At 42.4% G+C, this 14,907-nt stretch overlaps 1 protein-coding gene across 2 annotated transcripts in view; it reads left to right on the top strand.

Moving 5' to 3' along the window:
• myo1ha (myosin IHa) overlaps nt 1-14,907 on the top strand; it is a 143,903-nt gene that overhangs the window by 62,832 nt on the left and 66,164 nt on the right. Inside the window, exons 1-3 of one of the 2 annotated variants that reach the window (XM_072587876.1) lie at nt 208-481; nt 12,790-12,948; nt 14,576-14,691. In XM_072587876.1, the coding sequence (XP_072443977.1) occupies nt 12,823-12,948; nt 14,576-14,691 (242 nt within the window). In that variant the 5' untranslated portion in view covers nt 208-481; nt 12,790-12,822. Of the gene's footprint in view, nt 1-207; nt 482-12,789; nt 12,949-14,575; nt 14,692-14,907 lie in introns of those variants that run through there. The other variant, XM_072587875.1, reaches the window with a different exon arrangement.

The raw sequence follows: 14,907 nt of genomic DNA, 5'->3' as shown, positions 1-14,907 counted from the left end.
CAACATTGGCCTCTCCTGCTGATTTCCTGTCCAGAGGTCAAGACCCATGCCTTACTTTCGTCTCCAAAGCCCTCCAGTTATCAGAATGGATTGTACACACATTTCAAACATGAACCCTTCCCCCAACACCCATCCTTCATGTTGCAGTAAATAACAGTACAGGCTTCCTATTGGTTGGGCCTTAATCTCGCTCCCCAAATACTTTCCTGCCCACAGATTCCCATCTCACGTAATCTGCTTCTGTATGTGCAACCTACATAAATGTACATGCCATAGCCTTAAAGAGCAAAACCAGAACAAAATCCAGACCAAGACCGCAAGTAGAAAGTGGTAAGGGAAAGGATTTCATTTGATGCAAGAGAAAAAGTCAGGGTTGGAAATCAGGCAAAAGCAAGGGTGAAGAGGCATTGTAGATTCATCTGATGAGAAAATCGATTTAAAGTTTTTGATGAAGATCCAATTCTGAACTGCCAACAGCAAGGTATTCAAAATATTGACCTCTTCTCTTTTTTCAGTTTCAGATTAATTTTCTGTGTTGTTTTATTTTATAATTGATTTGTTGCTGTTGATTTGTTAAGTAAAATATTATTTTGGCTGTATATCTGATCAATAATATCTCTGATGAAGTGTAGCATTAAATTCTAGAATACGCTTATTAATCTATTGGGGATTTCTGCTTAAAGGCAGAGAGTGTATACACTAGCTGTCAATGCCTTCTGACTTTTTAAAACTGTCGTATGGAATAGTTTAATGCCTTTTTGCAGAGCTGGTACTGTTTTTGATTTATTTGCTTTTAACAATGATTGCATTGGGTGTAAAATGTTGGTGTCCTGCAGAAAAATGAACTTGTTTTGCGTCTAATAAGATAGAAATAGTGAGACACAGGGAAGAGGTTGTCACTTCATTTCACCAGACCTCAGGTGAGGGGAGAGGTTGAGAAGGACAATCCTTCATGTTAACTTCAGCCTGAGCAGGAACCGAAACCACGCTCTTGGTATCGCTATGCATCACAAACCAGCTGTCCAACCAACTGAACTAACCACTATTCCTGTAACTTGAGAGAAGGACAGTCAGAAGAGCTAGTGCTGTAGACATAGAGGTGTATAGCACGGAAGCAGACCCTTTAGTTCTACTCGACCATGCTGACCAGATATCCGAAATTAATCTGGTCCCACCTTCCAGCACCCGGCCCATATCCCTTTAAACCCTTCCTATTCATATACCCATCCAGATGCCTTTTAAATGTTGTAATTGTGCCAGTATCCACCACTTCCTCTGGCAGCTCATTCCCTACACACACCACCCTCTGTGTAAAAAAGTTGCTCCTTAGGTCCCTTTTAAATCTTTCCCCTCTCACCTTAAACCTATGCCCTCTAGTCTTGGATTTCCCTGTCCTGGGAAAAAAAGATTTTGTCTATTTACCCTATTCATGCTCCTCATGATTTTATAAACCTCCATAAGGTCACCCCTCAATCTCTGACACTCGATGGAAAACAGCCCAAGCCTATTTAGCCTTTCCCTATGGCTCAAACCCTCCAACCCTGGCAATGTCCTTGTAAATCTTTTCAGCAACCTCTCACAGTTTCACAACATGTTTTCTATAGCAGGGAGACCAGAATGTTGGTTTTTGTTGGAGTGTTGGTCTTTTGTTGCACTGGTTTCTGGATCAAGCATCGTGACAAGGAAGAGCCTCATCCCTGATGAAGGGCTTATGCCTGAAACATCGACTCTCCCGCTCCTCAGATGCTGCCTGACTGGCTGTGCTTTTCCAGTGCCACACTCTTCGACTCTGATCTCCAGCATCTGCAGTCCTCACTTTCTCCTCAAGCATCGTGACAATCAATTTGTGTTGTTTTCCACTGTGACTGGAATTATGAAAAAACAGTGCTTGGAAAACACAGAGGGAAACCCTGCTAAATTTTGGAGGATGCACTTAAAGAATGCCTTGGGTTATCTGTATGTTTTCGTGTTCCTAATGTTCAACATCAGTTTAGAATGTGAAACTTTTTTTAGATTAGATTCCGTATAGTGTGGAAACAGGCCCCTAGGCCCAAACAGTCCACACCGACTCTCCAAAGGGTAAACCACCCAAACCCATTCCCCTACTCTATATTTACCCCTGACTAATGCACCTAAATAGTCAATTTATCATGGCCAATTCACCTAACCTGCACATCTTTGGATTGTGGGAGGAAACTGGAGTGCCCAGAGGAAACCCACACAGACCCGGGGAGAATGTGCAAACTCCACACAGAGAGTCGCCCAAGGCAGGAATCAAACCCGGGTCCCTGGTGCTGTGAGGCAGCAGTGTTAACCACTGAGCCACAGTGCCATCCCATTGTTGTTACCACTGAGTATGGCTACAGTGAATACAGCAAAAATAAATTTTATGGGAAATTTGTTACATACATAGAATCCCTACAGTGCAGAAAGAGGGCATTCAGCTCATTGGGTTTGTACCAACCCTCCAAAGAGCATCCCACCAGATCTACCTCCTTACCCTATAACCCTGCATTTCCACCTAGCCCGCACATCCTTGAACATGACAGGGCAATTTAGCATGGCCAATCCACCTAACCTTTGAACTAAGAGAAGAAACCAGAGCACCTGGAGGAAACCCACATAGACATGGTGGAGAACAGGCAAACTCCACACAGTCATCTGAGGGTGGAATTGAACCCAGGTCCCTGACGTTCTGCATCAGCAGTGCTAACCACAGAGTCACTGTACCAATACATGTGGGAAAGAAAAGAAGGAAATATTGACAGAGTGAGATGATGAGGACAGGAGGAAATTCGCGTGGAGCACCAAGACTACCATTGACCTGTTGGGGTGAATGGCCTGTTTCTGTGCTGGAAGTACTGTGTAAATGTACTCAGACAGTAATTTTAACATTATGGGATCTGTTAGAGTGCTTCACGTGGTAGAGACAGGACTGGGGACGAGTACCTAGGGGTAATAATTGACTAAGGCCATTTGAAAGTATTTTCTAAGAGATGGATTTAGACACTGTTCAAGGTAGAGGAGATGTAATAAGTTGGGATGTTTAAGATGACAATTTCCAAGTGCGGGACTGTTATCTTCGAAGGCTGTGATATCAGTAATAAGACAAAGAAAAGCCAGACCAACACCCCCACATAATCGCTGCAATGTAGCCACCAAGAATCTTCTTCCCTGATCCTACAAGAGTATCCAGGGTCAGGGGTAAGTTCACGATTTATTGAAAATGGCTGCAACTTCTGAAATGTTAAGATAGTTTCCATTGACTTTATCTTTTGAGGGAGCAATTTTCCGACCCACAAAAATCCGGATTGAGACATTTACTGTTTAACCTCTCTCACAAAGGGGACATCTCTACATTTTCTCAATGAAACTAATATATTGCAGTTAGCTCTGATTAGGTGCTTATTCAAATTCAGGTTAAACGCTTGTCAAAGATATTTCCTTTTGCCTTAACAAGTGATTATAATGGGAAATGATTGCAGTCAGTTCAAACTGGTTATACTTATGGTGTTAGGGCCTGTATTTCCTGTGCTTAACACCTGGTGAAAGAGAAAGGAAAATATACGCCAGTGACCTGAGACACCAGCTCCCCTTCAGTTTCCTTTTAAGTTCTGGCGCCTCCCCCAACACACACAAGTTAATATCAGTAATTTAAACAAGGTTGGGAATGGCATTCTTTTTACACCTACATTGAGGGCCTTTCCGAAAAGGTGGGCATCAATGGTTGTTAAACACCCAAGTAATTCAAATCCTAAGGGGCCAGTGCTATTGAATTGTGTTCCTCTTTCTTTCATTCTTTCCACCCAAAACACCAAAATGTTTTTATTTTGTCTCTCTGTTTGTGTGTGTCTAGGGGTTTTCGAGGTGGCAGAATTTTAAGAAGTAGACTCTATGACATTAGTTCATAGTGTTTACCTGTGGCTACAATTTATAATAAATAGTAGTTTTTGTTCAATAACTGGTCTGTGTTTTCTGCTAACCTTTGTCTATCCAACATATAAATTGGGAACATTTGTAGTCTGAGAATTTTTTTAAAATTTTTATAACCAACTTTGGGGATCATGGAGTTTGATTTCAAACACACTACCCAAGTGGGGCATACCATAAATGATAAGTTTAATCTTTGCTGATGCTTACTGTCGTGTTTAGTCACTGAAATATACTCATAGGAGGCTGCAGATGCTCTTTCACAACAGAACATAAGTTTATTGTAAAAAATACACAAAGCTTATATATATATATTTCTAAAGATCTCAAGACGACAGCATAGTAAAGCTTCACATTGATCCAAAACTCTCAGCTATTACAGATACTCAGTTCCAGAGAACATTTAACTGATTCCTCCTAGTTTATTTTCCTTGGACTGTGGAGACTGTTCTGCAATTCCTTTCCAGTTTCACTAGCATGAATTTTTCACAATTCTGAAGATCTAAGCTTTCTCTGTCAAACTTGCAACTTGAAAGCTTTTATTGAAGCGCTCCCAGTTTGGAAACTTATGAACCAGTAACAGTTTGGATGTCGTGAATGTTCTCCTGTACTAAACTCGGTTTGGCTGCTAGGAGAAACATAGCAGGCTTCTGAATTTTTCTAATGTATCATGAGTCATGTATATCGCTACCTGGGCCATTATTATTGCTCATCCCTAGTTGCCCGTGAGAAGGAGGTGGTGAGCTGCCTTCTTGAACCACTGCTGTCCACCTGCTGTGGGTTGACCCATAATCCATTAGGGAGGGAGTTCCAGACTTTTGACCCATTGACAGTGATGGAATGACGATATATTTCCAAGTCAAGATGGTGAGTGGCTTGGAGACAAAATTATACGTTGTGGTGTCCCCATGTATCTGCCACCCTTCTCCTTCTATATAGAAGTTCTCATGGGATGGAAAGTTGCATCTAAGGATCTTTGGTGAATTTCTGCAGTGGATCTCGTAAATGTACGCGCTGTTCCTACAAAGCATCGATGATGCAGAGTGTAAGTGTTGAAGGTAAGGATGTGGTGCCAATCAAGCAAGTTGCTTTGTCCTAGATGGTGTCAAGTTTTTTTAATGGTGTTGGAGCTGCTGTCATCCAAACAAGTGGCGAGTATTACACTTCTAACATGTGCCTTGTAGATGATGGGAAAGTTTTGAGAAGTCATGAGGTGCATTACTCACTGGAGGATTCTGGTAACCATAGTATTTGTATGGTTTGTATGGGTTCTCATCAATGGTAAGCCACAGGCTGTTGGTAGTGATGGAATCAGCTTTGATACTGCCCTTGTTGATTAATGGCAATAGCTTTCTCTTGTTGGAGATTGTCATTGCCTGGAACTTGTGTGGCATGAATGTTATTTGCTACTTGTCAGTTCAAGCCTGGATATTGTCCAGATCTTGTTGTATTTGAACATGGACTGCTTCAGTATCTGAGGAGCCACAAATAGTGCTAAACATGGTGCAAGCATCGGTGGACATCCCTACTTCAGACCTTATGATGAAGGGAAGATCATTGATGAAGCAGCTGAAGATGGTTGGGCCAAGGACACTGCCCTGAGGAACTCCTGCAGAGGTGACCTAGAGCTGAAATGACTGACCTTCAACAACCAAAACCAGATTGCTTTGTTCTGGAATGATTCCAACCAGCAGAGAATTTTCTCCCTGATTCCCATTGACTCCATTTTTGCAAGGCCTCCTCAATGACACACTCCATCAAATGTGGACTAGATGTCAACAGCGGTCATTCTCAACCCCTGATCTTCTGAACTGAGACCTTGAACCTTCTATTTTAAAGTCAAACTAAAACTAATAGCATTCTGGTCTGTTATAAATTCTGCAATATTAACACTCTATCAACTAACACCTCAGGGGTTCTCCTAGAAATTTGACTGTTGTTGTGGTTCTGTTTGCCGAGCTGGGAATTTGTGTTGCAGATGTTTCGTCCCCTGTCTAGGTGACATCCTCAGTGCTTGGGAGCCTCCTGTGAAGCGCTTCTGTGATGTTTCCTCCGGTATTTATAGTTGCTTGTCTCTGCCGCTTCCAGTTGTCAGTTCCAGTTGTCCGTTGCAGTGGTCGGTATATTGGGTCCAGGTCAATGTGTTTATTGATTGAATCTGTGGATGAGTGCCATGCCTCTAGGAATTCCCTGGCTGTTCTCTGTTTGGCTTGTCCTATTATAGTAGTGTTGTCCCAGTCGAATTCATGTTGCTTGTCATCTGCGTGTGTGGCTACTAGGGATAGCTGGTCGTGTTGTTTCGTGGCTAGTTGGTGTTCATGGATGCGGATCGTTAGCTGTCTTCCTGTTTGTCCTATGTAGTGTTTTGTGCAGTCCTTGCATGGGATTTTGTACACTACATTGGTTTTGCTCATGCTGGGTATCGGGTCCTTCGTTCTGGTGAGTTGTTGTCTGAGAGTGGCTGTTGGTTTGTGTGCTGTTATGAGTCTTAGTGGTCGCAGTAGTCTGGCTGTCAGTTCGGAAATGCTCTTGATGTATGGTAGTGTGACTAGTCCTTTGGGTTGCGGTATGTCCTCGTTCTGTTGTCTTTCCCTTAGGCATCTGTTGATGAAATTGCACAGGTATCCGTTTTTGGAGAATACATTGTATAGGTGTTCTTCTTCCTCTTTTTGCAGTTCTGGTGTACTGCAGTGTGTTGTGGCCCTTTTGAACAGTGTCTTGATGCAACTTCTTTTGTGTGTGTTGGGTGGTTGCTTTCATAGTTTAGGACTTGGTCTGTGTGTGTGGTTTTCCTGTAAACCTTTGGGGTGAATTCTCCGTTCGGTTTTCTCTGTACCATCACGTCTAGGAATGGGAGTTGGTTGTCCTTTTCTTCCTCTCTTGTGAATTTGGTTCCTGTGAGTGTGGCGTTGATGATCCAGTGTGTGTTTTCTATTTCTGTGTTTTAATGATTACAAAGGTGTCATCCACGTATCTGGGTTGAATTTGCGGTAAGACTGTTTGTTCTAATCTTTGCATTACCACTTCTGCTATGAGTCCAGAGATGGGTGAGCCCATGGGTGTGCCGTTGATTTGTTCATATATTTGGTTGTTGAATGTGAAGTGTGTTGTGAGGCACAGGTCCAGTAGTTTGAGTATGCCGTCTTTGTTGATAATTTCACCGTCCTGTTGTCTGTTCTGTATGTCCAGCAGGTTGGCTATTGTTTCTCTGGCTAGGGTTTTGTCGATAGGGGTGAACAGTGCCGTTACATCAAATGAGATCATAGTTTCTTCCTTGTCTATGTGTATATTTCTGATGATGTCCAAGAACTCCTGTGTTGATTGTATAGATTGTCTGGATCCACTGATCAGGTGTTTCAGTTTCTGCTGTAGTTCTTTAGCCAGTTTGTGTGATGGTGTCCCTGGTAGTGATACTATGGGTCTGAGTGGGATGTCTAGTTTGTGCACTTTAGGTAGTCCATAGAATCTGGGGGTGTTGTTGTTTTCAGGTTTCATTCTTTGTAGGTCAGACCTGGTTTTCTGTCCGTTTTTTTGTAGGTTCCTCAGTGTGTTGCTTATCCTATTGGTGAACTGTGGGGTGGGGTCAAACTCTCTCTTTTGGTAGGTGTTGGTATCTGCAAGTAATTGTTGCGCTTTTTGGATGTAGTCTGCTTTGTCCAGGATGACCGTCATTCTGCCTTTGTCTGCTGGTAGTATAATTATGTTCTTATCGTTTCTTAGTGATTTTAGTGCTTCCCTCTCCTTGGTGTTGAGGTTATGTGTTTGTCTTTTCCTTGTTATCAGAGGTACGATACTTTGTCTCACTGTTTGTTGTGTCTCTTCTGTCAGTCCATTGTTTCTGAGTGTGCATTCTAGAATAGCTAGCATGAGCAAAACCAATGTAGTGTACAAAATCCCATGCAAGGACTGCACAAAACACTACATAGGACAAACAGGAAGACAGCTAACGATCCGCATCCATGAACACCAACTAGCCATGGAACGACTCGACCAGCTGTCCTTAGTAGCCACACACGCAGATGACAAGCAACATGAGTTCAACTGGGACAACACGACTATTATAGGACAAGCCAAACAGAGAACAGCCAGGGAATTCCTAGAGGCATGGCACTCATCCACAGATTCAATCAATAAGCACATCGACCTGGACCCAATATACCGACTACTGCAACCGACAGCTTGAACTGACGACCGGAAGCGGCAGAGACAAACCACTACAAATGCAGGAGGAAACAACACAGAAGCACTTCACAGGAGGCTCCCAAGCATTGACGATGTCACCTAGACAGGGGACGAAACGTCTGCAACACAAATTCCCAGCTCGGCGAACAGAACCACAACAACGAGCACCCGAGCTACAAATCTTCTCACAAACCTTGAATATTTGACTGTAGTGACATGCTTTCTTGGACACTTAAGGACACTTTTCTAAGTGATATTTTGACTTTTTTTTTTAGAAAAAGAGCCTGACAAAGTATATAAGAAACAGGGGCTGGAGTGGATTGTCAGCTTCAGCCCACTCTGATATTTAAAATTATTATGTCTGATCCTCAGCCTTCACTCCCTTCCCTCCCACTCCCAGAATCCCTTGATTCACCGAGAGATCAAAAATCTGCCTATCGTGACCTTATGTATCTTGAATGATGCAACATCCACATCCTTCTGGAGCAAAAAATTCGAAAGATTTATAACACTTTGAGTGAAAACCTTTCTCTTCATCTCAAGCCCAGTCTACATTGTGTATGTGATGGTTTAACAAAGTGTGGAGTAAAATATGATATTGGTCTACAGCAATAGCATGAAATGTGATCATAGTCTATCATCAGTCGATATTTGTACCATGTCTGGTGCTGATGGGTGCCCCAGTCTCTCCTGATGTCATGAACACTCGTACAGTATAGACCATGCCGTTTGGTAACCTCTGTGTCAGATTCCAAACTCCTTCTTGGAGAATTTAGCCTTTCATCCTAACGAATGGAAAATAGTTTCCTCAGTTGATATAAAGAGAATGCTTCATAAGATTTATTTTGTCATTTGAAAGTAAGTGCAACTGCAACATGATTCTTGTGTTTGTCTCAGGAAATCATTGAAGGGAAATATTTCATATTTTTAGAAACCTGGACAACAAAGAGTTTTCTAATTAAAGCTGAAACAATCGGAGATTATGGAACCGGCATTTCCTGTTGGTGGTCACAGGAGGCTCTTTCCCTTGGGCGACAGATTGAGTAGCTCTTTCTGGGCAGTGGGTTTTCTGCCAATTGGCCTTTCTGCCAATTCTAGCTTGGGCGATAATTTCCCTTCACTCCTCACTCTGACTGGGCCCTCCCCATCACATCTTTTCTTTTCTCTCGGTCTCGCTCTCCAGTCAAATTCAATTTCGGTGAGAGGCACAAAACGATTGGGCACAGATCAAATGCCCAATATACACCCAGTTTGAAATTTCTTCTCATTTTCTATGGAGCAGAGAGTTAACAACAGCTTGCTGATTACACGAATATATAACACACAAATTAGCAGCAAGGTTAGACCACTCAAAGCAACTATGTCATTCACTAAGGTCATGGCCAATCTGATAACATCAGTTCCTGCTAACCTTTCAAACCCTCACTTATCAAGATTCTACCCATCTCTGATTTAAATTTATTCAAGGACCCTGCTTCCACTGCCTTTTCTGGAAAAGAGCTCCAAAGATTCACAACCCTCTGAGGTAAAAAAAACCAATCATCTTTAGCCCTGCTTTGAATGAATGGCTGACCCCCTTCTAGATTTTCCCATAGGATAAAACAATATTCCACATGCACCTTGCCAAGACCCCTCGGAACCTCATATATTTAAGTCAAGCCGCCTCTTACTCTTCTAAACTCTAGTGGATACAAGCTGAGCCTGTCCAACCTCTCCTCATTGGACAACAGCCCATTCCCGGTATTAGTCCAGTAAATCTTTTTCAAGCAATTTCCAACACACTTACAATCTTTTTTCAATAAGGTGATTGATAATGTGCACAGTACTCCTGATGCAATCTCACCAGTGTCTTGTATAACTGAACCTTATTTTTGTATTCAATCTCTTCATGATAAATGACATTCTATTAGCTTTCCTAATTATTTGCTCTCCCTGCATGCTAGCCTTTATGATTCCTGCAGCTTTAGTGTTGTAAAAAGATTCCAAGGAGCTTTGAGGGAGATCTTACGAACAAAATAAAGCATGTGGGACGATATTAGGACACATGACCAAAGGGTCGGTTTGAAGCAGTATCCCTGGAGTAGAGGAGGTAGAGAGATGAAAGATTTTGGGTAGGATTTTCAGAGCTTAGGGCCTAGGTAACTGGGGTACATGGCCACCAGTGTGGAAGCTGCAACAATCAGATTTCCACAAGAAGATCCATTAACGTCAGTCCTGTACCCACGCCAAAGTTGAACTTTAATCTTCTAATACTTATCTCTCTACTTATCCCTCAACAAAGGTCATTAAAGCAGATCAATTAGTCACTTTCTTGTTGCTGTCTGTGGGAGCTTGCTGTGCTCAAGTTGGATGCTTAATTTTCAATGGTGCCTAGATTTCTAAAGTTGTTCATTGGCTGTAGGGTATTTTGGGATATTCTGATATCCAAGTTATTGCCTGCAATTTGCTTAGGGGGGCACATTGTATTTTACCAGTACTGATCAATGACTAGGTGAGTCCAAGGGGTTCGGGTTGTGCTAAACATGAAGAAATATGTATGTTTTAAAGAGTTGCTCACACCCTAATTTAATAAACAAAACAAACAAATTCCTCTCTGATATCAATTCCTTAGCTGGCCTTCGGCAATTAATTATTGTGAGCAAATTTGAAAAATATCTCTTGAATATCTCGTGCTATCAAGTAGAACTCACTTGTGTTCATATTTTGCAGGGTGGATGCATATTGTGCTAATGTTTGAGGCCTTGAACTATATTTAACCATCATGTTGATATCCTGCTTAATGGGAAACAATAGGAACTAAGCAGCTTCTATGAAATACATAGAACACTCTCCCAATAACAAGCTTCCAGCACTGATTCTCATTCTGTCCTTCCACTTGCCCTGAAAATATTCATTCAAGCAATCATATGATGCCATGCCGCATAAACTCCTTCTGCTCAAGAAACTATCTTTGAGGAAAGCCTAAATCATGAGTGTCTCAGGCTTTTTTGATCATGGTTATAGTCAGGTCTGTTCTAACTTGTATATGCACACTCTCCAGCAGTGTTTGTGGAATGGAATCGGTGACCGCAACTGTGGCTCATCTGCTTGCTTCTGGAACAATGTTAAAATCCAATGGTGTTAAAAATTACACAACACCAGGTTATATAACTTGGTTTTGTGTTATTTTTAACTTTGTCCTTCCCAGTCCAACACCAGCACCTCCACATCACAAATCCAATGAAAGCATTTTCTATCTGTGTCTGGATTGAGAGCAGTCGATTCAGCCTAGGCCTGACTGCAGCTGTACAACTCCGGTCCACACCAGGCGGAATTTATTCTCCCCTTCTGCCTTTCACTAGCAACCTTCTCCATCTTGTTCTTCCAGCCCCAAAGACACCTCCTAGCTGGGGCATTAGTTGGTCATTTGATAGTGAGCTGTTCGAAACGCAGAAAGAGCCAACAGCTAAGAGGTACCAGCCTGCACCAAATAAACTGATTTAATTTATTTGATTTATTGTTGTCACATGTATCTAAGTACAGTGAAAAGTTTTGTTTTGCCAGCAGTACAGGCACAACATACAAAGACATACAAATCACAGGGTGTTTAGACAGAGTAAGGAATACAAGGTTATGGCTGCACAATAGGTGCACAAAAAAAAGATTGATATTAGATTTGAAGTTATGGGGTCCATTCATCAATCTAATAACAGCAGGGAAGAAGCTGTTCTTGAACCTGTTGTTGTGTGTGTGTGTGTGTGTGTGTGTGTGTGTGTTCAAGCTTCTGTATTTTCTACCCGGTGGAAGAGGTTGGAAGAGATTATAATGAAGTGGGAGGGGTCTTTAATGATGTTGGCAGCCTTTCCACAGCAAGGAGAAGTGTAATTGGAACCCATGGATGGGAGGTTGGCTTTTGTGATGGTCTGGACACTGTACACAACTCTCTGTCATTCCTTACCGTCTGGGGCACAGCAGTTGCCATACCAAGCCACTGCACATCCAGATGGAATTCTTTCCATGGTGCATTTATAAAGGTTGGTGAGAGTTCTTATAAACATGCTGAATTTCCTAAGCCTCCTGAGGAAGAAGAGGTGTTGTTGTGTTTTTTTAACCGCTGCATTGACGTGGGGAGAATTGCCGCAGCTCGACAATGCAGCTCGCCATTCCTTTCTCAAGGACCGCTAGGGCTGGGCAATAATTGCTGGCCCAGCTGACATATCCCACATCCCATCAATGACTGTTTTTAAAAATGCATGTACATGTGAACTGCATCTGTTGTTCCCTTTCTAGTACATTGACAGTTGAGACAGTTCAGTAATGCCTCCGACTGAAGATCATTTGACCTAGTACAAGGCAGTGTTTAAACCTTAAGTCTTCTGGAGTGTGTGACTTAGCGATATCCAATTGCATTCAAGTTATATGATGATCCACATTCGCACTACTCCCAGCAGAAACACTCCTTCCAAGCTCATGATTGGATTTATTAGTGACTATCTAATGCTTGTCATTCTTCAGTCAGTGCAAATGTATTTTTTATTTCTTGACCTACGTACTAATGAAACTCACTTCAGTATATATTTTCTATTTACTGAGAGCAGCTATTTCTAGTTCTCAAAAGGATGTTGACAGGAATTGAGTTGTTTATATCTCAGAGGAGACAATCTCCTTTTTTCTCTCTCTCTGTCTTTTCTCTTTCAGAACAGAGAAGTGGGCAGTAGATTCCACATTAACATGGAAGGAGCTCTGACAGCTCGTGACAGAGTAGGAGTACAAGACTTTGTCCTGCTCGATTCTTACACCAGCGAGATTTCCTTTCTGGACAACCTTCGCAAACGCTTTCGGGAGAACCTTATCTATGTAAGCACAACTTTCCATCATGTGCTTTCACAAGAAAACATGTTCATTGTTTTGCCCAAGCTAGACGCACTACATTAAGTAGATTAAATTTATCTTGAATACAATTCTTATTCCTCATGTTCTGAAACACACCATCATAGGTAGCAGCAAGGCAATTCATATTCACATGTTACCCAGGCACTAATAACCAACACGTGGATTCCATCACTTAATTCCCACAACATGATTGTCCTCACCTTCTTTTAGGTACCTTCAACACCAAACATGTAACACCTTCGATGGAATAAACCACCCTAAGGTCATTCACAGGGACCCTAGACATACAGACGTGCTATTGGGTGCAATATAGAGACATTAGGTCAGGTGAACAAGAGCTCGCTGAAAGAGTTGGATTTTAGCCAGCTTTTTAAGATGTGCAGGAGATGCCGAGACTGAAATTTCATAAGAAGTAGGACTCAGGAGTCATTTGGCCCCTCAAACCTGCTCTGCCATTCAACAAGATCATGGTTGATCTGATTTACCCTCAACTCTATGTTCCTGTATGTCCCTGATAATCTTTTATCCCTGAAACACAGCTCAGTGCTGTAGCCTTTCTCTTTTAGACCCCGAGAGAAGCTGCTTTCTTTCTGCTGGAATGCCTCAGACCAATTGGAACTAGAGCCTTTGGTTAGTGTTGACCCCATCAAACTGTTCCATGGTCATGGGGAGATTCAGTCTTTAGCCTAAAATTGATGAGCATGATGATCACTATCTGCATAGTTAAAAATCATAAAACACCAGGTTATAGTCCAACAGGTTTATTTGGCAGTACAGCTTTCGGAGCACTGCTCCTTCATCGGGTAGCTGAACCTCCTCAACATCATTATCTGCATGGCTCAGGCAGAGAGATCCCCTACAAAAATGACCTTTTAGAAACTAGTGGTGGGGGGAGGCTGAGATCCAGTGCATTCATGTTCCAAACTAAAACACCAGCCTTCCACAAGCTTTGGCCCAGACGAGCAACCATGGACATCAAATGGAGATTGTCCCACTCACTGAGGGACTCAGGTCAATGCCAAGGTTCAGAGTCCTGGGCAAGTCATCAGCCCACCCCTCCACACTCACCCCTAACCAGACCAGTGTTAGGCTCACATGTCCAGCATGCTGTCATTGAGACCTCTGCCAACAAACATACAATTCCTGGTGAGGTCAGAGGTCAGGCACAAATCCAGAGTAACAACCAGATTCATGGGCTGAGAAAATTCAGGTGGTCTAGATCCAACCAGACCCCTAACTGGTGTTTTATCAGGGACTGTTTACAGGAATGTCTATAGATATATGGTAACTGTATTTATAGAGATTTTCTGCTCAGACATGTTTTGACACACTTCAAGAACAGATGGATCTTTACCCAAATCCTCTCAACCAGAGATAGTGACATTACCACTGCACTACAACAGCACTCACCTTGCATTGATATAGCACTTTTACCACTGAGACATCCCCAGGTACTTGGTTGGAAGGTTTAGACTCATTTAGTGTGACATAAAACTTTGGAACACACTGAAGTAAGGTCCCATTGGCAAATGATTGTGGAAGAGCATCGCATTGTAACCTTCCTCTAACTGAAATCTCTTCTATTCTTCAGACATATATAGGGACTTTGTTGGTGTCTGTGAATCCATATAAGGAGCTGGATATATACACACACAAAAAGAAGGAGTTATACCAGGGGGTGAACTTCTTCGAACTCCCTCCTCATATGTGAGTCATATAAATTGTGAATTTCGCTTTCACCTTCTCAGCAATGTTTCCTGCCATTTTTGTCAGCGCAGGGCACGAGGACAGGGAGACAAACTACCCCCACCACAGCCACTACCAGTCGTAGAGGAGTTGGCCACCCATTTCCTTCAGCTTGCCCCTCCATTGAAGCATGGTTGATCGATGCCCAACTCTATATGCCCACCTTTGACCCCACCG

This window comes from Chiloscyllium punctatum, chromosome 17 (genome assembly GCF_047496795.1).
Source record: "Chiloscyllium punctatum isolate Juve2018m chromosome 17, sChiPun1.3, whole genome shotgun sequence".
Taxonomy (NCBI): domain Eukaryota; kingdom Metazoa; phylum Chordata; class Chondrichthyes; order Orectolobiformes; family Hemiscylliidae; genus Chiloscyllium; species Chiloscyllium punctatum.
The sequence above is the reverse complement of the archived record's forward strand: the minus strand, read 5'-3'. Positions and strand labels throughout refer to the sequence as shown.